Source organism: Sebastes fasciatus, chromosome 18, assembly GCF_043250625.1.
Source record: "Sebastes fasciatus isolate fSebFas1 chromosome 18, fSebFas1.pri, whole genome shotgun sequence".
NCBI classification, from domain to species: domain Eukaryota; kingdom Metazoa; phylum Chordata; class Actinopteri; order Perciformes; family Sebastidae; genus Sebastes; species Sebastes fasciatus.
The window spans coordinates 29231012-29253378 of record NC_133812.1 but is presented as its reverse complement, the minus strand read 5'-3'; the positions used below and the strand labels follow the sequence as shown (position 1 = coordinate 29253378).

The following is a 22367-nucleotide window of genomic DNA, read 5'->3' as shown; positions in this document are numbered from 1 at the left end:
TTCAGATCTTACCAGATGTGTAAAATGTGTGAGAGCCCTCAAATTGAACAGTTTAGTTCCTGTAGTGCATTGGAGAGAAACAGCAGACTACACGCTAACAGATTCATTCATCATCTGGCGTTCAAACGTGACTTTAGTGTGAACAAACATGGCCGGCGACGGGAAGGAAGAATTAGTGATTTTTACTTTGTAGTGAAAATTGAGGAAGGACGAATTGATGTCGTCACGGAGACACGTTAAATAAACACTAATTAACAAGTTGCTCCTCCGTCTCTGAGCTCCATCTTACTATAACTCTATGCTTCACGTTTAGCATTAGCTCAGCCATTATTCGGCCGCCATGAAGGCGGTGGTCGTCCTTCCTTCTTCGGTCAACTCGCTTCTGACTGCGTCATCGGCTGTCCTCGGGGTTCCCCACACACAACAGGACATCCCATCGGAAATAATCAACATGAGCAAATTAGAAATGATTGAACAGATGTTAAACTTGTTCAGTATTTAACAGATATCCTGTTGTGTCCTGTAGTGGATTTGTCATTACCGCTGATGACTGCAGTTAGATTTCTAGTTTTCTACTGTAATAATAATCTGTGTTATGTCGCGACTGTTGCTTGAAATGTTTTGATACTAGTACTAATACTTTTTTGATACGCATAAACATGTTACAGTCAAAACAATACTCTTTTGACCGTCTCCATCTTGGTTTTTGTCCGTCTCCATCCTTTCGGCTGGATTCTGGTGTAGTGTGGACCCGGAATAACTCCCTCCTGACCTGCAGTAACCCTTGTTCCCTCCATTCCCCATCATCACCTGGCTGCTTTTTCTCTGAAAACGCCACTACGAGAGCCGTGAGAGTCAAAACCGGAACAGTCAAATTTAGGGTCGGACAGATAAACAATGAGCTAAAGCTCCATAAAGCCGAGAGGAGCTGCAGATTCACATGATCATTCTCTGAGGGTTCATCGCCACCAGCGACACCTTTAACATTGTTTATATATCGTTATTATAAAAATATAAATTAGAGCTGCTTTTAATAAAGGATTTATTTAACATTGTTAGAGGCTAGAGATGTGTCCTCACAAAGACAGAAATACAATCGTGTGTGTGTGTGTGTGTGTGGTTGTGTGTGTGTGTGTGTGTGTGTGTGTGTGTGTGTGTGTGTGTGTGCGTGTGTGCGTGTGTGCGTGTGTGCGTGTGTGCGTGTGTGTGTGTGTGCAGGATTAGCAGTCTTGCGTTTCAAACAGTCGCTCTGACTGTCAGCCTGATTCTCTCTCTGCAGAAGCTAATAAGCTCCACTGGTTTCCCTCCTGCAGTGAGCTGATTACAGCGTTATACCTCATATACCCCCGTTCACCTCCCAGTACACCCATATACTCCCCAATAAACTACAATATACTGTACCTCCATACCTCAGTATACCATAACACGTACCCCAATGCACTATTACCACATGGCTCATCTAATGAGGGCTATTTCTGCTATTTAAAATGATACCTTTATGACTCCTTACATTATATTCCCACGTACACTTTTTAGTACTTTAAAAGATGAGTCAAAGAATATATCTACTAACAAGTACTGTCTTTGTGTCAAAGCCTGATATATCTTCTTCCTCTGTGCCATTATGACGGCACATAGGGGCCATTGTAGGTAAAAAAATTATTATTATTATTATCATGGAGCCGGAGGAAGGCGGGTAATCTGAGGAAAAACTCTGAATTTCAAAGATTAAAGTCGTAAATTTACGAGGAAAAAAACTTGGATATTCTTTTAGATTAAAGTGAAAAATTGACCAGAAAAAAACTGAACAATTTACAAGAAAAGAAATCTGATATTCTCTGAGATTAAAGTGGTAAATTTATGAGAAAAAAAACTCAAAAATTTAGGAGGAAAAACTTCGATATTTTCTGAGAGTAGAGAAGAAGACGGACTAACACACGGTTGGTTTTGATCTTTTTGTGTGATTTATTAACAATAAAAAATATAGAATATAATCAGCCTTATCTTTTAATAAGTTTATCTGTTCAGTAATCAGTAATGTGACGCTGCTACAGAACCTCAAAACCTTCTAATACTAGAACTAAATGTGCTGCACAAACAACCACACAGATCTCCTGTTTACATGGCAACGCTTTAAATCAAATAATTCACCATTAATTATTTGACTGGTGTTATTTTTACCACTAACCTTTGGTTGTTTAGAGCAGATGAACTTTTTGTTCTTGTGCTGGAGTAGTTTTCCATCGTGGTATTGTTACTCTAAAAATAAACAGCTAAAGGTAGAAGTTAAAGGATGCTGAATACTTTTCCCATCATTTCTACTCGTCCATGTAAAGCTCATCTGTCCATATGCTGTACCTCCGTGTACCTTTCCTCCTCCATATCCTTTATATTTCCCACATGTGCTCTTATAAACATTCATATATTCTTATATTAAACCTCGTATATATCTCTAACGTGGTTCACATTGTCACATATTCTGACGACCGTCCTGATGGTGAAGTCCTGATCGACCAAACTCTCCTTAAGTTTGAGATAATTCTTCTATAAAAGGAGCAGAGCTGTTGGACCGTCCGTGTGTTGGGACCCGAGTGTCTCAGCTCACCTGCTTTATATTCTGGTACTGACTCTCACTTTCACACATCCTGATGGTCTCTGGACGGACTGATAGGAGACAGAAAGAAGGAGACGGTGAAGACAGAGAGCTACATCCTTCTTTCCTCTGTCCTTTCCTCGGTACCTTCCCTCCTTCTTAACTTGCAGATTGTGCTCAGCTAACCAAAACCAAAGTAAAAGTCAACAATTTTATATTAAAACATCAAAACCAACCAGAGTTCGTCCGTCTCTCACTATCTGACTCCTCTGTCCTGTCTGTGGCTCACTAACATGTAAACCTGTTTGACAAAAAACAACTCTGGTCTGTTTCTATCAAACACTCAGAAACACTCAGCGTACCCTCAGACAACGCTTCCTATGATATCTTACAAAAAGTTAGTCTTCATTTTTTTTGTGTTCTACGAATGTCCAGCAACACGTGTCAATTTACGCTGTCCCTGGTCCGTCCCCGGTCCGTCCCCGGTCTGTCCCCGGTCCGTCCAACAGGAACGCTAGAGGGGAACCCCGTGCGTCGGTCTCAGATGCCGATTGCCGTTGACCAAGCGGAGCTACAGAATGTGACGAGTGGTAGTGAGAATACGTTTTATACGAGGCTGATATGAAACGTGTCGGTTTTGGTCTTTTTATGGGATTATTGACGATAATAGAAACACAATATGATTTATTGGACTTTTTGGGTCAAACATGACGATACAACGAGTCCTTCTGGAGAGTTTGTGACTCTGTTTTTAAAATGTGTTCGTCGTTCTACAGCCGTTACTGTGTGTGGTGTGTGTATATGTGTGTGTGTGTGTGTGTGTGTGCGTGCGTGTGTGTGTGTGTGTGTGTGTGCGTGTGCGTGTGCGTGTGCGTGTGCGTGTGCGTGTGTGTCCTCTCTGTAGGTCATTCAGCTCTCACACACACACAAACTTCTGCAAACACACAGTGGGTGTCTCTCACGCAGCAGTGCATCAAGAAACATCTGGATGGAATAAAAACACAAAACTGACTCCTCTCTGGCATCCTCCTCCTCTTTACCTCCTCTTCACCTCCTCTTCACCTCTCTCTCCTCTTCCTCCTTTGTTTCCTCCCCTCTTCTTGTCTCTTGTTTCCTCCTCTCCTCCTCGCCTCTTGTTTCCTTTCCTCTTGTCTCCTCTTCTCCTCTTGTTTCCTCCTCTTCTCTCCTCATCTTCCTCCTCCTATCTCCTCCTCCTAAACTTCTCTATCCTTTCCTTCTTCATCCTCTTCTCTTCTCCTCTTATTTCCTCCTCTCATCACCCCATCTTCCCCCTCTCTTCTTCTTCTGTTACTTCCTTTTCTTCCTCTCCTCCTCCTCTTCCTCCAGACAGAAAGTTTCACCTGTGGTTTCTGAGCGTTGGCACCTCAGGCACGAAGATCTCCTCTCCTCTCCTCCTCCTCCTCCTCCTCCTCCTCCTCTTCTTCATCCTCCTCCTCATCCATCACTCTCAGATCCATATTTGAGTTCAGTTATCTAACGTTATATTGAGGCCTGTCGTGTTGCGGCTGGCTGTACGTTCGATGTTCGGATGGGGGGGGGGATTTGGGAGTCGTGTGAACGTAAATTATTCATCGGCCCTTGAAATGCAAACGACAGCCGAGGCGAGGGAGCCGCCGCGCTATGTAGGTCACTTCCTATCTTCTCATGGCCGCGGCGCTGGAGGAGAGAGAGGGAGAAGTACTGAAGTGATGAATCGCCAATCAGAGACGCCGCCATCACCACCGACAGGAAGAGGAGGTGATGGCCAACTCTTCTTCTCTGGTTTTCTCTCTCAGGGCCCGACAGCTCTGTGAAGTAGAAACTTTAGTTAAAGGAGAATTTATCCATTATTATTATTATTATTATTGTCTGTTTCTAACGGCACTAACTTTTTACTTCACGTGCAAAAATATCGTCTAATAAAATAAAAATAAAATCATTCTGGCTCCAACTTACGTACCGTTTACAACCTGCTTACAACCTGTTTACAACCTGCTTACAACCTGTTTACAACCTGTTTACAACCTGTTTACAACCTGCTTATAACCTGCTTACAACCTGTTTACATCCTGTTTACAACCTGCTTACAACCTGCTTACAACCTGCTTATAACCTGTTTACAACCTGTTTATAACCTGCTTACAACCTGTTTACAACCTGTTTATAACCTGCTTACAACCTGTTTACATCCTGTTTACAACCTGCTTACAACCTGCTTATAACCTGCTTACAACCTGTTTACAACCTGCTTACAACCTGTTTACATCCTGTTTACAACCTGCTTACAACCTGCTTACAACCTGCTTACAACCCGTTTACAACCTGCTTACAACCTGTTTACAACCTGTTAACAACCTGTTTATAACCTGTTTACAACCTGCTTATAACCTGTTTACAACCTGTTTACAACCTGTTTACATCCTGTTTACAACCTGCTTATAACCTGTTTACAACCTGTTTACAACCTGCTTACAACCTGTTTACAACCTGTTTACAACCTGCTTACAACCTGTTTACAACCTGTTTACAACCTGTTTATAACCTGTTTACAACCTGTTTACAACCTGCTTATAACCTGTTTACAACCTGTTTACAACCTGTTTACAACCTGCTTACAACCTGTTTACAACCTGCTTACAACCTGTTTACAACCTGTTAACAACCTGTTTATAACCTGTTTACAACCTGTTTACAACCTGTTTATAACCTGTTTACAACCTGTTTACAACCCGTTTACAACCTGCTTACAACCTGTTTACAACCTGTTTACAACCTGCTTACAACCTGTTTACAACCTGCTTACAACCCGTTTACAACCTGCTTACAACCCGTTTACAACCTGTTAACAACCTGTTTACAACCTGTTTACAACCTGCTTACAACCTGTTTACAACCCGTTTACAACCTGCTTACAACCTGTTAACATCACATTATATATATTTATTTTACTACCTGTTATACCTATTAACATATATTAACAGCAACTTTTTGATCTTGTAATCACAAATGAACGGAAATTAATCCAAGTTTTCCACATTAAAATAATCCAGATTAATTTAAGAAGTCAAAGTCAGTGAAGAATCAAACCTCAAATTAAACAAACAAACTTTCTTGTAACTGTTTTCAGACAGAACATGAAGGCAACACGATTCTCTCTCTTCACCATGAAAACAGAATAAACCTGTGATCTCTCTCTCATGGAAGGAGGAGAATGTTCATTCATCTCCGTGGCGATGGAGGCGATGGAGGCGATGGAGGCGGTGGGGAGGAGGGGGGGACGTCTGTTGTCTCCGTGGAAACAGGCAGCCATTTTGGATTCTCACAGGGAAGCTGATGGCGTAAATGTGGCTTCCATCAATCAAACTGTGGTTCCCCGTGGTGACGGCGGCGTCTGATCTGAGCTACAGAGACACACATAGAATACAGTTTATTTAAAGGTTCAGACTCAGACAGTCATCATGTACAGATCAGTGACGGGAAATACAATGAAGCCATGTCACATACAGTTATATCCCACATACACATCTATATATATATAAATATATATATACATGAGTGTTTCCATCTTATCCTACTTTATACTTCTACTCCACTCAGCGGCAGTAGGGAGGAGGTCGGCGTGGATCGGTGGGTCTAAAAATACCAGACGTTCATCCAGGATACTGATGTTCATGTCCTCTGTGAAACCACAAATCAATGTTGATTTATTCGTCACGTAACTTCCGTACTTAAGCAACCAGATTTATTTGATCCAAAACCAAGACTTTTTATCAGCTAAAGAGACAGATATTTCCTTCGGGAGGTGGTGGAGACCAAAAACAGAGCTAAAAGAGAGAGAATATTGGATTTAACATTCATCAGGTGACACAAAGACAACTCTAATGTGATGCTATTGTTGCGTGTCTGCAGCTACTTGCTAACAAGTTCATTGGAACAACTGACATTTATTGTCCCCAGAGGATGAATCACAATCATCTTCCTCTGGCGCCACCATCAGGGCAAAGTTTCCCCCTGTATGGCAGTAATATCAACATTAATATTGATGACCTCATGACCCTTCCTCCGGTGGCACCCTGAGGACGAAGCCTATAAATAGCTCTCAGTCTGTCTGCCGTGTATTTAGGGAGCGTGGCGTGTCTCTGCAGGGTTTTGGCTTTGAAAAGGTTTTTTCTTTTCTTTTTTTAGGCTGATTTCTGCATAAAGAATGAGGAGAAGATTCAGAGCTGAATTAAGAAACACGAAGCCGGAGAGAGCAGCTGAGTCTGCAGGAGGCTGATTAACATTTAATACAGCTGAGAGACGGAGACGGCGCCGTCTGACTGAAGGAATCCAGATACGAGCTGCAATATCACAGCATTCACACGTCTGATTTCCTCACCAGGGCGGGTCTATTAGACCAAAGTGTGGTCCGGGGACCCCCAGGGGTCCGTGTCACTCTGTCAGGGGGTCCGCCAAATAATTTGCTATAAATTATAAAATTGTGCAGCATCATTAAAAAGTCCAGATCTACAGATGGAGACAAGCTGCACCAATAATACAAACATATTGTGTCCATTACTCCACGTTACTCGTTAGCTCTGGGCCAATAGAAACTCTGATATGACTCTGACTCACAGCAATGACTTCATTATTTATAAGCTGAAGCACTCACTGACAGTCAGCTTCAGACTGGTATATTTAAACATCTGGATTTATCAGGACTATTTCAGTCCTGCTGCTCTTCATTATCTGAAAGCTTTTACTTTAAATGTAGGTTATAAATGCTGTTAAGTTGAGTCCAAATGCAGTTTGAATAAAATCAACCTCCGTTTAAATGGTAAATAAATGGTATTAACATTCATTAACATTGCAAATGTCCCCGCTGTGGGACTAATAAAGGATTATCTCATGTGTTTCTGTTTCTCACTGTGAAACAGGTCTGAAGTATTTAGGATGAAAGGTTTTAGAATAGTTCATATGGCATCTAACGGTACGTGTCCACAGGGGCGTTTTTTATCGCTAGGGATCACCTCGCTCGGACGCTTGATACGCCGCCACTAGACGCCTGATTGAACGAACGCTGTCCCTCCGTGGGCTGCTGCTCCCAGCGTTCAAACAGGAACCAACATGGAGGCTCGTTTGGAAACTTTCTTCTCTTAAAGGGACTATTTATAACTTTCAGAAATGCTTGTTAACAGCTTCACCTGTGTCCGTTAAGTCAACTAAAGTCAGCGTCCTGTTGCTGGCGCTTGTGCTCGCTCTACATAGACATGAAGGAGCATCGCTCAACACAGTGAGGAGACACACGTCAGCTAAAAGCACCATATCACTCTATATTTCAGCTGCTTGGCAGTAATGTTAGCTGACCAGACCAAGGTCTCTCCATGAATCAATGCTGATCCTAGTGTTGGCTTTTCCTGCCTCAGCCTCCCGACCGCGGCCGGAGGGAACGGGGGAGACGATAACGTTTCTCTCTGCGGAGCCCCGTCACTTCACAAGACACGGGAAACCTCTGTTGGTCTGGAGGAGCTGCAGCAGTTATTTCTGCACAAACGTCCACTGAACATTCACTAGATATTCTCAGAGCTAAACTAACTCTTCTGCAGTGTGGAGTGAGCAGCATGCACGTGAGAGGTGGAGAGAGACAGCGAGAACGCGCGCAGTGTGTGAGTGAAGGCAAGCAGAGGAGCAGAGGAGCGGTCTGAACAGCATAGCCACACGCAAGCGCGCATGGGATCCCGACCCGGTAGATTTATACGTGTAAAAAGTTACAAACAGTTCCTTTAAATCACGAAAATAGTTCACCGAGATGTGTTTCTGAAAACATTTTATGTGAGAGATAATCCATGCAGGTGATGAACCTGTCTTTATTTTAGATCCATAACGGTTAGTTTAATAGTTTCTAGGGAGTTTCCGGAGGCGGCGAGTCGCGTCGGACGCCATCTGATTTGCATAAAGTAGCCTAGACCTCAACTTTATGCAAATGAGGAGCGGGCAACGTGACGCCCCGGCTCTCAAATCTGGCGACCACGCTACCAGAATGCATTGCAAGGCTGCTGACACAGACATTGAATGGGAAGCGTGGAGAGGATGGAGGCTGTGGACACGTACCTTCAGAGTACAAACGGTAGTCAGCGTTATGCTTCATCGGTGTTACCATTAAGAGGGGGTTCCTGTTTTACACGCTTTGGTGTGATATCAGGTGGAACTGTGTCGTCTGATCGTCCAGCTGCTGAACTCTAGACGAGAGAAGCTGTTGGAGGTGTCTCTAAATGTGGATCATATCTGCCTGCAGTGGTTCCTTGTGGGTAAATCCCTCTGTGCTGCTGATCAGCAGTGATTCATCTGCCTCTGGGTCTGCCCTGTGCTTCATACCACCCTGATCACCCCCCCGATCTAACCAAATTCATTTACATGTTTTTTGGTTTGCTGAAACCAAAACCTCAAACCGCTGCTCGTCGATGTTATTGAGTTTCTGAACAAAGCTTCAACACAAAAACAAATCGAAACAAAAACAATTACTGAAGCGCGGCACTGCAGGGATCTATAGAAATCTGTTCTGATAAGTGATTTCTGAGATTCTACTCATCAATACGTACAGCTCGGTAGAACCGCTGCCGCGTACAGTAAGATGGGACCGGTGGGTGTTTCTGAAGAACGACTTTATTTTTAGTTGACCAACAGAAATCCAGCATAATAAATAAAAAATCAATAGTGCTGCAAAAGTCTCCCAAAACAATCCCATGAAGCCTTTCTGGCACTAAAGACGGATTACTGCAGATAATTCTTTTATTCTCAGTCAATTACGACACACCCACGTAATAATAATTCCTCCTGTTAGCTGCGGACTGAATCACAGAGGAAGCTCCGGTTCCCCCGAAGCGAACGATGTGAAACACTTCGATACCGACTGAAGAAAACAGGCTAATTTATGTAGAAATATGCAGCTGCTCGTTGGCCTGTGGCTCATCTCAGAGGGCTTCACTTTGGCTCGCTGTAATCAAGTCATACAGCCGGAGCACACTATGTGTTGCCCGTCATTGTTTGGGTTTCGGCAAAGTAAGACTACATTTCCCATCAGCCCCTGTTTTCCCCTCAGTGATGAGGATTAAACAGCAGATTTTACATCCAAATGTGATCCAGAGTTCTGTCTTTACTTCATATGTTTGTGATGGTTTATCGATGCTAAACGTCGACCTGTAACGCCTCCGACAGCGTGGATGAGAGGATGAAGATCTGTTGAGGATGAAGATGTGTTGTGGTGAGGCAGGAATCAGGATGTGTGTTTGGGATTCAGACCGTCGGCTTCGCTGGATCTCAGCCTGCTGCTGCTGCTGCAGACCTGAACAGCATTTTAACCGCCAGCAGGCAGCTCGCAGCTCCACGCTGCTGCTCCACGCTGCTCCACGCTGTCCCATTTCTACCACATACATCACAGCACTGAGAGCACAGCAGCTACATTCACTCCAGTACTGCTGCTCCTTCGATAGGCCTCATCTCAGAGGGAGATATCGTACTCTTTAATCAATACAGGTTCATTTATCTGACATGGATTGTTAGTTTCTTTGCAGATTAAGATTTTAAATACATCCGCTTACAAGTTACGGTGCATTTTAGGATTGTAAGTCATTTTGCAATCACAACGCTTTTCTTGCTTTTGGTAGTCTGTACTGACTGCAATGTAAACGCTCAGAGCTAGAGACGTAGAATAAAAAGAGAGAAAGACTGCTGATGGTTGGGAGGTGATGTTACGTTGTCTCTGTACATATTTTACTGAGTTGATGTACTAAATTTAAGCCGAATCATGATGTTTTTCCTAAACCTAAGTGAGGGGTTTTGTTGCCTAAACCTAACCATGACCGTTTCATGTTAATGACGTGGCGTATAAATGACATGCGAAATGCCAAAAATGTGTTATCATCATGACACGTGGAAATGTCATGTCATATATACGCTTTATAGCAGCATTCACATCCCAGCTCGTCACATACTGACGCTTCGTCAGACCCCTCGGCGTCACTCTTTGCGGTTGCAGTAAACACGTGCTTAATGTTGTGAAGTAAACAGAAACACTTGCTTAGGTTCAGACAATAAAACAACTTTGTCAGGTTTATATAAAGCAACATGGTCGGGCTTAAAACTACCATCACCATCACCTGTAGCTGGACAACCACGTCATGTGACTGATTTTTGGAGCATGTTTTATTGTTTCATTTCCAACTCTTCCTCTTATTTCCGTTTTTATGTTTCATTGTCTTTCCTCACAGATGTTCCTCGTCTCACTTCCTGCTGATTCTTGTCTCCATCATTCATCTTGCCTCCATTCCCTCGACCACCTTTCCCTTCTGTTCCTCTTCTCTCTTTTGTCTTTTTCCCTCTTTCTTCCTGAAGATCCTCATCCCTCCTCCTCCTCCTCCTCTTCCTCCTCCTCCTCTTCCCTCGCCGTCTCTCTCTTTGCTCTCTCTTCCATCACGTCCATCCTCCCTTTCGTCTCCCGTTTCCTGCCTCCTGAAACATCAGCGCTCACAGCTTGCTGTCGAACCACCCGCAGATTCTACCCACAATTCACCTCTCCTCATAATGAGGACGGCGGGCGCTGGCGGTGCAGAGTTCAAACACTGAAAGCAGCAATTAAAAGAAGTTTATGAGTCAGTTTTGGTGAGGAGGTGAACGTGGTGACTGTGGTGTTTGATGCTGCCGTCAGCTGAGTGTTTTCCTCTGATGGAAAAATCTCTTTTTATGATAATCCTGTTTTTTTATTCTGCTTCTGCTGGTCAGATCTCCGCTGGACTCTCTGTCTCTAACTCACTTCCTGAACTGTGATCACATCTAATGTACAGCAAGCTGTTGTAAACCATTTAGAGCTCGTATGTTTAAAAGGTTTGAACTTTCTAAACCATCCACCTCTACAGAACCAGGAAGCATCCGCCGTGCTGTCCTGAGGTCCACTGCCTCAGATAATGACTGTAACGTACACAGAGACAGACAGACAGAGCCTCTCTCCTCTGGAGCTCCATCTGTGTAATGACATCTCACGCTTGGTTAGGACTCTGCTGCATAATTAGAGCTGAGACAGCTGACGGATGGCTCTGCAGCACCTCCACCCCGCCGACCTTGGCCTCACCTCGGGTCGGGGCGGAGGTCTGCACGGGGCCCCAAAACCTACCCGACCGGAATAAGGAACTGTAGCCGACTAAAGACCAGAAACGAGACGCTCTGACTGAAACAAGCACCAAACTCTGACTACGTTTACATGCACACTATTACTCCACTATTTGATACGGGTCGTGTAAACAGCATATTAGGCCTTATTCTGATGAAGACATGTGGGATATGCCGATATTATCCAGGTTTCAGGAGCTTTCCTTCGACGTGTTTACAGCACATTCATCTCAACTGGGCTTTTTACTGCAGTTTTCACACAGCGATACCAACGTGACAATTATTTAGCAGATCTATAGCAGAATTTAGCAGAAATACTGATCTGGCGTCAACTAAAGTTACCGCTTGGAGTCCACGCCCACGGGTTAGTAATATGCACACCTATAACGTCAAACAGGTACACCGCAGGCCCACAGAGTTGCATATAACATTTATAGATATATGCATTAACATGCTTAATCTGAAGGTTTTTTAGGGAATAAACAGGTTTTCATATCGTCACCAATTTTGGGAATTAATTAATTTACGGCCAGCTGTGCGTCGTATCTACTGTCACTTCACTGTAAAGAGTCAGTTCACTTTCCCGCCATCATTACAGGATGAGGCTGGTTCTAAACAAATCCCATGAAAAGACCAAAACCAACAACATGTTAGTCCGTCTCTCAATACAATGACATTTGGCTCCTGACAATGATCCTGATATATTTGACTTCAGGACGTCTCTGACTACAGACATGCTGAAAATCAAACATTCTTACTGGATTCATTTAGAGATTTTACAAAGTAAAAGTCTCTAGAAGTGTCTGATTCATCGTTTCCCTTCATGGTCTCGAGGTAAACAAGTAAACAAAAATCACAATAAATCGTGATATCGGATCATAATACTTAAAAATCTGAATACTTGTCGCATTAAATGTCAGTCCATCTCTCAGTACATTCTGACTTCCTGTCTGTGGCTCTCAGCTCCCATTGGTTCCTACTGAAGACATAAATCTTTAATAACACAAATGTATACTTTAATTTTTTTTTAAATCAGCTTTTCACTGTAGTTTTTATCAAACAAACAGGAAATAGAGTATTTGTTGGGAACTATTTTCAGCGGTGGATAAATCCACTTTTTTGACGAGAAGAAAAATGTCTTTCATATTATTATTATTATTTAAATGTTTCATTTTTAATTTATTATATTTTTATTTCATATAGTTTTTATTTATTTATGTATTTATTTATTTATTTATTTATTTGTTTGTTTATTTATTTATTTATTTATTTATTTAGTGCAAGGTTGAAAGGTGTTAATCTCATTTTCAACACAAGTAAAAAAAAGTTTCAGTTCTATGTGCCAATATTTTTTAAATAGTCTGATATCAGTTTACTTACTCCTATTTAAAATGTTACATTTTTAATTTATTATTTTTTTATATTTATTATTTATTTATTTATTATTATTATATTTTCTCCTCCCTTTTTTTAATAATTTGTTACTATCTATTATTATATTTACATATTATTTATTTGTTATTGTTTAGGTTGTTGTTCTCATTGATTTTTTTTTAAGGATCAATAAAAATGATGATTCAAACCCAATAATTACTGATTGATTATTGATTCACTAACTGGTTTAGGGAGTAAATACGTCACCTCTCTGTTAGAAACACAGACTCCATCCTGGAAACTGGCTCCTCGTTTGCAGGCGAATATCATGAATAGTCAATAAGTTCAATGTATTTCCATAATGACTTTTACTTTCATGCCGGTATTTGATATGTTTCTTTATTTTTGTATTTTTCATCAGAGTAGGCGTCATCATTTCCAAATGCTGTAAATCTGATTTGTGAGAGAAACTTGAGATGGCTGCAGGGATGAGGGCCGAATCGATTCATACATGTAGCCTAGGTTTGTGTCCACGATGTTAAATCAGCAGGGAGACGAGATAACGAAGCCCCAGATGACAGGAACCTGCCAAACCGCTAATATCTGATCCGCTGATCGGTCAGCAGAATGAAAGAATTGATCTGTCTGAGGCTCGTGGTGCGTTCACTGACCTCACTGACCAACAGCTTCATCCACTAAACACACAGACACTTTATCTTTATGTAGCAGGCACTGGCAGGCCGTCAGGGACAGATGATGATGATGATGATGATGTCCATGTGCTCAATACTTCAGGTTTAAAGGGTCATTTCACCAAATTAAAAAGGAACTTTGTATGAGACATAAAACACGTGAAGGAGTCGAGCTCATCCAGCTCGTCTCATACTGACGCTTCGTCACACCCCTCGGCGCCACTTTGTTCTATCGCAGTAAACACGTGTTTACACGCATTCTGAAACCTGTTTTATGATCTCTGATCTCAATTTACTTACTCTTATTTCAAATGTTTGAGTTTCAATTCATTCTATTTTTATTTATTTATTCATTTATTTATTTATTTATTTGCTGAAGCGACTCGGTTCAGTCTGGACCTGGACTGAAGCGATTCGGACTCAGTCTGGACCTGGACTGAAGCGACTCGGTTCAGTCTGGACCTGGACTGAAGCGACTCGGTTCAGTCTGGACCTGGACTGAAGCGACTCGGTCTCAGTCTGGATCTGGACTAACGCGACTCGGACTCAGTCTGGACTTGGTGGGTCTGGACCTGGACTGAAGCGACTCGGACTCGGTCTGGACTTGTTTCCTGTGGAGCTGCTGACTGTGTGCATGAAGTTTTCTTTCTTCCCCGTTAGCTCTGCGAGCACTTTAGCGAACATCCTCCGCTCGGTGTCAGACGGTTTGCGGTGTCAGAGAGTTCTTCAACCCCGGCAGAACATTCTGCTGCATCTCAGACGCTGCTGGTCTAAAAATTGACAAAAGCTCTAAGTGAAGATGCGAGCAGGATGTTTCTAATGTCTGGTTTGTTAAGTTTCTTTACAGTTTGCTCGGTCTTCTTCCCCTCCAGCGGGGCAGCGGTGGACCAATGCCAGAGCTCCGTCTGCCGAGGACGGATGTGTGTGTGTGTGCGTGCTGAGGAGGAGTGCTAACGAGGCTCAGCCAGCGAGGAGGTGAAGCTGCTGCGGGGCGACCTTTGACCTCCGAGAGGCGCTCTCTCTCTCTCAGACTGGGCTGCCTCTGGCGGGGTCGCGGCGCCCCACGCTCGCCGCGAGGCAGCGGTCGAGGTCAGAGCGAGCGAACCCCGAGCCTCCGTCCTGCCGTTTCCAACATCGACACCGACCAATCGACCGGCCGCAGGAGGACGGAGGAGGAGGAGGAGGAGGAGGAAGGGAGCGAGGGAGGGAGGAGGGGAGAGTCTGTAGTTTCTCTTTCTCTCTGTTTCCATCAGCGGAAACAAAGCTGATGATGTTTTACTAACAGTCGGTCTGCCGGAGGGACGGAGACGAGAAGCAGGAAGCTGGAAGAAGTACTCAGATACTTTACTGAAGTAAAAGTAGCAGTACAACAAAGTAAAAATGCTCCATTACAGAATACAGTCAAGTTTCAAAGCAAAAGTTACAATCGCAAAGATCTCCGTTAGTTCTCTTCGGCGCCTCCTGTGGCGATGAGCGGCAACTGCAGACATTTATTAAAATGAAAATCTTCTAGATTATCACTTTAAAGTATCAACAGTAAAAATACTCATGAAGAAAAACTGCTTGTTTGATGGTGTTGTATTATACGTATACTTTATCTATATATTGTTCACTTTTTAAAAAATATGATAAGACTTTAAGACTCAATTACAGACTAAAATTACTTGAAACACCAAATTTCATGACGACATTTCTGTACATAATTACGTCCTAAAAAACATAACTAAAAAACAACACTGATTTTTCACGATAGTGACTTAACAGACTTTTCTTGTCTTGTCTTGTCTTATCAGATGTTTTGTATGAAAATTCTTATACTGCAAAGTAACAAGTAAATATAGCTGCCAAATAAATGAAGTGGAGTAAAACGTACAATATTTGCATTTGAAGTAGTTGTAGTGAAGTAGTTTGGTTTAGAACCAAATCTGTGGAACAAACGGTATCAAACCCAAAAATTGCTGCAACAACTTATGAGACATAACAGAGCATGAGGATCACCATCATATTATTCTATCATAATGTTCTAAATCCTTCTACTTATTTAATGAATTCAATTTCTGATTTATGACTAGAACAACGTGACACACAGTGCTGAGCAGCATCTCAAATTAATCTTCAGGTTCCCAGCTTTCAGATGATGTACACCACGTCTATGTGACGTCTGTTGACCTGCTATCTCCCCCTAAAGACCCCCTGGACCCCCTAAAGAAGACTAAAACAGGTCTGGATTGGATCCCAGAGAGAATATCTTCTGTTTGATGCTGAAGGGATCCTAATACATGAAATTAAATGTTCACGTTTTGTTTTTGTCCGACGCCGTTTGAGATGATACGAGCTTTGATCTGTCAAATTCAAATCTGTATTTTCCAGAATAAATAGTTATTTTTCACTCTTTATTCCTCTCATGGAAACAAGAAGAAATGAATTAAATACCTGTTTAAGCTGCAATATCAATACAGTTTAATGGTTTGATATACCTTTCACTGTGATGAACTTTATTTAAATGTCATTTGAAAAGAATATTCCCAAGGCAGCGATGTGTATGAAACAATAAGCATCAAATGCATCAATCAGTATTCAAACAGATCATAAAATAAACCCTAAATCATCTTCATCTGGGCTCTAACAACGAGCTGGAGCTCCTCCTGCTGGACGCTTCACTGTGTTACAACTAGACCGGATCACTTCTGATCAACTATAATCAAACTAAAACCAACAGTAGTTTCCTTATCCTTCCTCCTCTCTCTTTAGATTTAATTTCTCATTCAACCTTCCTGCTCGTCTCCTTACTCGTCTTCCTCGCCTCCTTCAAATTGCTGCTTTCCATTTTGACACCTTCTCTCTCTCTCCTTCCTCCCTCCTCTCCTTCACTTTCTTCCTCCTCTAATCAACTCTTCGATTTCTCTGCTGCATCACAAAAAACACAAACAGGCGTTTGAAGCAGAAACTTTATTTAGAGCGAGAACACAGAATTCAAAATCAACATTTAAACAGAAAACCTCTCAGACTTCCCTCTCTGGGTTCCAGCTCACAAACTGAAAATAAACCTCTGTATGAAACCAGAGAAGACGTGAACAGTCCTGCAGCAGATCTCTGTAACAGTTAAAGAGTCTTTGTCTTCCTTCATGCTACTACTGCTGCTGCTGCTGCTGCTGCTGCTGCCGAGGCTTCGCGGCTCCTTCTCTCGACAGTCTGTCGGCCTCCTCGTTGCCTTTGTAGCCGGCATGACCCGGGATGTGCAGCTGGAGGAAGATGAGGAAGGAGAGAAGACAATCAGTTTCCTGACCTGTAAACTCATCTGGTGTTATAGACTCCAGTTTATTTGTCATCTCCTCCGTCTCTTCTTCATCCTAGATGTTGTTAGAGGTTGTTGCGCTCACCGGTGCCCTTTGACCTCTTTGTCTCAGCTACAGCTTCATGGTTGGACAGATTTTTGACTCGTAAAAAAGCGCTGATGTCAACATTCAAGGTTGATTTTTCTAAAAGCACCGATATATCTGACTAAATAATAAAGAAGTGCCGTATTTGGGGGCGTACAAACTAAATACTCAGTGAAGAAGCAAGAAGTTAACGAGTGTTTCCTGACGAACGCCACACACCAAACATGCAACTTCTCGATGCTGCAGAGGGATTGTGATTAACTGTAAACTCATATCAAATATTCATGGACTTTATCTCCTTTATCAATCCCTGTTAAGAACAAAGTCAAGTATTTAGAACAAATTCTGATGAGACGAAGGTTGAAAGGTTTAATATCGTGTTAACAATTTGATTCGGCTGCAAAATATTTACTCACATGTAGATTTCTAAGATCTCCTTTTAAAGAATTTAAAAACTAACTGGTGGTCTTTTTGAAATAGTAAAAAGTGATTCATTATTTTAATTCTTAATTTAAGTTATTTGCTTTTATCAGTATTTGTAGCAGTCATGAAAAAAATGTCTCAAAAGCCTCGTTGGACAGCGGGTCCCTAGTTACAAGAATTCGGAGGTGCACGACAACTTGCAGAGCCTTCGGGCTTCATGCAAAAAAATACATGATGACACACCCCTCGCGCTATAAGGACACTACGGCGAGCATAAACCCAGATTTAGTTTGTCTCAGGTCAGCAAAAAACACAGTCTTGATGGTCTGCTGGCAAAATGTGCGAGAAATATTCCTACTGAAAGGAACTAGAACTCAAAACACACTCCAGCATCACATTGACTTTACTTGTGAACTGCTGATTTATAAACTCCAAGACTTTGTGACTCTCACTGACTGTGACGTGTCTCTAGCGCCCCGTGTGGTTGAAGTGTTGTGAGATTAGTGAGACTTTTCAAATAGCAGGAGATGCTAGACTGCAAAAACAAAACAGAACTTTACATTAAGGATGACAAGTAGAACAGAATAACCCGCCAATACGTCTAAAAGAAGTAAAACAACACATTACTCTTACTTATAGTGATCACATCTCAGGTATTGATCCAACACTGTTGTCTGTCTTTGGCTCTTAAATCTATTTATTGGTGTCACATTGATTTTAAAAATCCGTATGTTTGGTTGTCTTCAGGTTATTCTGAAAATATAAGAAACACGAGCAGAACACAAGTATGAATTTAATCTGCAGGCTCTCTGCTGAATGATTTGTTTTACCTGCCAGTATATAAAAATCTGTATTATTGTGAGTTTAGGCCGAGAAAATATATATTTATTCACTCAGTGAAGGCAGAGGAACACAGAAGTTCTGGCTCGTTGACTGTAAGAAAGTGAAAGTAAGTAATGTGGTGATTTTCTTATTTTTACTTTACAGTAACAACCGAACTCTCGACTCTTCGGTGAGTCTGGAATGAATAAATGAATTGAATGTAAGAAAGTAAGCGACCGACGGACGGGGTTCAGGGTGAAGAGACTCGTCTTCACGGTGACGTGACGCAGGCTGATATTTACCCAGACGACCTCCAGTTCTGCATTCAGTCGGTCCAGCTTCACAAAGTCGTCTTTGTTGGTGATCTGACCTCCAGATTTCAGCCGCCAGCCGTTCAGCTTCCAGTTCTTCACCCAGGTGGTCACACCTGCAGCACAGACACACGCCGCAGACTTCAACTCTTCAAGGTCTACTGTGGACAAACTGACTTTGATGAGAGTTAAACGCTCTTTGACGACTCACCGTTGATCGTGAACTTGCTGTCGGTGTAGAGGACCAGCTTCTTTATGTTGTTCTCTTTGGCTTGTTCCAGCGCTTTGCAGGCAGCCTGGTTCACACACACACACAAACACACACAAACACACACAAACAGTCAAACTGGTTACAACTATTAACACGCCGTTGCGTCCGTGTTGGTGCAGGACAACTAAATGATTCTGTACCTGTACTTCTGCACGCTGGTTGGTTTGTCTTCCCTCTAGCGGCTCTGCAGCATTTCTGCAGGAAAGCAGTGATAAACGTGATAAATTAATGGATTTAAATTGAGCTAAAGTTCAGTTAAAAGTTGTGTGTTTTCTCACAGCGGGTGGTTGTGGCCCCAGTACACCCCGATGCCGGCTCGGGCGCCCTTCTGCCCGTTGCACGAGCAGCAACCGTCAGTGTAAACGACCACAGCATCACCTGGGCAGAGGGAGTGACTCTGAAGTGAGTTCAAGTTTTATTCCATCTCCCTGTTTCCTGCATTTGAACTTCTTGCACAGTAATGTGTCAACTAGCAGCTAAAAGAATCTGTTTACAGATTATGTATCCACGATTATAATCAGAAAAATGCTTTTATTTCAATTCAAGGTGGACAAAAAAACTGAGTAATAGCTCCATAAATTTATCTAATTTCCACATTCGTTCAAGCATCTTACCCATGTATGTGAATCCGTCTGTGCTCTCTGAAGACGAGCTCTCTGAAGACGAGCTCTCTGACGGTTTGACTCGTTTGGGTTGGGACTCCGCGTCCTCCTCTGAGTGACATCTCTTCTTCCCGAGGGGGATGTACTCCAGAGGCTCCGGGCCTCTTTTAGGAAGCAGAGCGTCGGCCGACTCCACACACGGAGCCACTGAAAGACAACAACATAAACTGTTTTTGCAAACTTAAAGAAATGGTTTTGCAAAGTGCCATTTGGATCTGGATCAGGGCGAGGAGGAATTGAGTCTTCCCTTAAAACTTGCTGCTGGGATCAAAACTACAAACTCTTTTTTAATGCTGTGTTGTTCTCAGATTGGACGGATCATTTACAGCCTCTAGAATTAGTTGTTTTGTGGGTTTTGTGCAGAATAAAAGCTTCATATTTGTCCGAACCAGTTTACCTTTCTTCACCTCTGGAACTGGCGAGGGTTCGACTCCTCTGAAGAACGCCCAGGCATCTTTCTCTGACGCAAACTTCTTGAAAGAGGCAGCGGGAAATTTGTCCACCTGGCTCTTACATTCATCCCTAAATCACAGTAAAACTAAAATGATCAACAATTCCAGAAGTCTGAACAGGAATCCTGCAAATTTCTTGTATTAACATTTCATAAATCTTCCTAAACTTTACATATTCTATACTTAGTAGTTTCTCTGTGAAATGCACACTGAGCTGAACATTATTCTTAGTACAGATGTTGTGATGTGATCACAGTGTGATCAGTTCCACTAATCCTCATGTTAATATCTTCCAATGAAAGCACAAACATCCTATCAAATTTGGTGGACCAAACCTCAGCTATAAATTTGTCAATTTTACATTTCCTTGTTTTTCAGCAGAACACATCTTAACACCCTTTAAAAACCATCAGGGTCTTTTGATACATTTGTGATGATGGCTCTTTTATGAAATATCATATCTTTCTGTTGTATTTGTTTTGTATGTTTATGCTTATGTAAAGCACTTTGATTTGCCTTTGTGTGAATAAACTACACTTGCCTTTCGATGTGCTTAAGGAGGCTCAGCAACGCCCACCACTGGGTGTGTGTTTTGATGTAGACAAAGTGGTTGATAATGTATTACTTCTAAGCCGAATTGAAGAGTGGACTGGTGTCATTATAAAACATCTTAAAATGATGTTTTAGCTGTTGTGTTGTTTAGCCGAATATCAAGGAGAGATTAAAACACCAGATATCTGAATGGAATCTGGCCTGCATCTCCTCTCACTAGATGAAATGCACTTTAAGAGGTCAGTGAGTTTGGATTTCTTACATGCAGATGTTCTGACAGTAAGATGTAAACAGTCTCACCATGAACTGTAGACTCCTGGTTTGAATCCTGTCTTTACTGCGTAGTAGAACTTGCCCTTCGCCATGTCGGTGCTGCTGCAGAAGCTCCTGCAGAGGATAGTGGTCCTACTGTCTGTCCTGCAGAGGATGCTCCTGCAGAGGCTCCTGTAGTCTGTCCTGCAGACTGTCCTACTGATGCTCCTGCAGAGGCTCCAGTAGTCTGTCCTGCAGAGGATGCTCCTGCAGAGGCTCCTGTAGTCTGTCCTGCAGACTGTCCTACTGATGCTCCTGCAGAGGTCTGTCCTCCTGACTGCTCTGAAAACACCAGTCAGTCTGAACATCACAGACCTTAAGTGTCTAACATAATGATGTTAACTCAAAACACTATAAAACATCACTAAATCTGACTGGTCAGAGTGTGTTTTGCTATAAAACCCTTAAACTGTGGGACAGATTCAGCATCCAGGTGACGTCAGAACAGAGGAAGCTACAGCTAGAACTAGTGACGTTACTATCTAGTTTCCTGGCTCTGAATCACACTAAAAACACACACAAAGTATTCCTAACAAATACAACAACACTATAACCTGCTGTAGTCTTGTAAATCCGGAGTTAAGCGTTTGATTAAAGCTCTAAAAGAGCAGCAACAAAGAGCTGGAAATAGAAAGTAATGTTGACAGGTTCTCTCACGCAACTCTCGCGATGTTCTTATCCCTCCAAGCGTGGACTGCAACAGCTCTCGCGATACTAAAATGGGGCGCGCTGATTGGATTAATTCTTCTTCTTCTTTGGTGTTTATTGGCGGTTGGCAAACCAGTTTATAGGTGCATTACCGCCACCTACAGGACTACTGGAGTGTGGAGCAGGAGATAGGCAGGAAAATAATAATAATAATAAAAATAAAATAAATAAATAAAAACACAAAAAAAAACAATAAAATAAAATGTATAATTATTAATAATAATTCAATTCTCTCCATTATTCCTGTTGCCCTTAAGTAATTAATTATAAGATTGTGTACTTTCTTAGATGTGTTTCCTAGCAGATTCCCCATTGTAATATTTCCATCATCTATATTCTTTTTTTAATTATTATTTCAAAATGACAGTATACGTAGTAACAGCAGAAAACATTAGAAATATTTACATACAAAAGAAGCATAAACATAGACAAAGAGCTGTGACAAACATAAAAGGACAACATAAAATTAAAAAAAACACAATAAAAAAAAAATAATAAATCATAATAATAATAAAAAGACCACGCAAGAGTATGAAAATAATTTCACTTAAAAACTTCAAAGATATTGCATACATTCATTGTTTTCATTGCTTTTTTGTTTTGTGAGGAAGAAATTGTTGACAGATATAATTCCATTTCTTTCATAAATACAAAGTTAGGCTTTTTTTGGGTAA

The 22367-nt window shown here is 41.9% G+C and overlaps 1 protein-coding gene and 1 long non-coding RNA gene across 2 annotated transcripts; one reads left to right on the top strand and one right to left on the bottom strand.

Annotated features, from left to right (window-relative positions):
• Positions 1 to 16730: 16730 nt before the first annotated feature.
• rnaseh1 (ribonuclease H1) lies at positions 16731 to 21162 on the bottom strand. The gene is made up of 8 exons (XM_074615735.1): positions 20974 to 21162; positions 20067 to 20191; positions 19622 to 19816; positions 19286 to 19385; positions 19148 to 19202; positions 18948 to 19032; positions 18728 to 18852; positions 16731 to 17042 (listed from the first exon to the last, which is right to left on the bottom strand). The coding sequence occupies exons 1-8, from the start codon at positions 21036 to 21038 to the stop codon at positions 16932 to 16934; spliced, it is 861 nt and encodes a 286-aa protein (XP_074471836.1). The 5' UTR covers positions 21039 to 21162; the 3' UTR covers positions 16731 to 16931.
• LOC141756184 (uncharacterized) lies at positions 20973 to 21508 on the top strand. Its single transcript, XR_012591413.1, has 2 exons — positions 20973 to 21113; positions 21186 to 21508. It is a non-coding gene; the product is annotated as an uncharacterized LOC141756184 (long non-coding RNA).
• The last annotated feature ends 859 nt before the right edge of the window (positions 21509 to 22367 follow it).

What these genes read in the sequence shown, in the direction of transcription:
- rnaseh1 (XM_074615735.1), bottom strand. Translation starts at nt 21,038, where the DNA reads ATGGCGAAGGGCAAGTTCTACTACGCAGTAAAGACAGGATTCAAACCA. An exon ending in CCAGGAGTCTACAGTTCATG is followed by an intron (nt 20,192 to 20,973) that starts GTGAGACTGTTT and finishes ACTGTGATTTAG; the next exon opens with GGATGAATGTAAGAGCCAGG. An exon ending in CAGCAAGTTCACGATCAACG is followed by an intron (nt 18,853 to 18,947) that starts GTGAGTCGTCAA and finishes TCTGTGCTGCAG; the next exon opens with GTGTGACCACCTGGGTGAAG.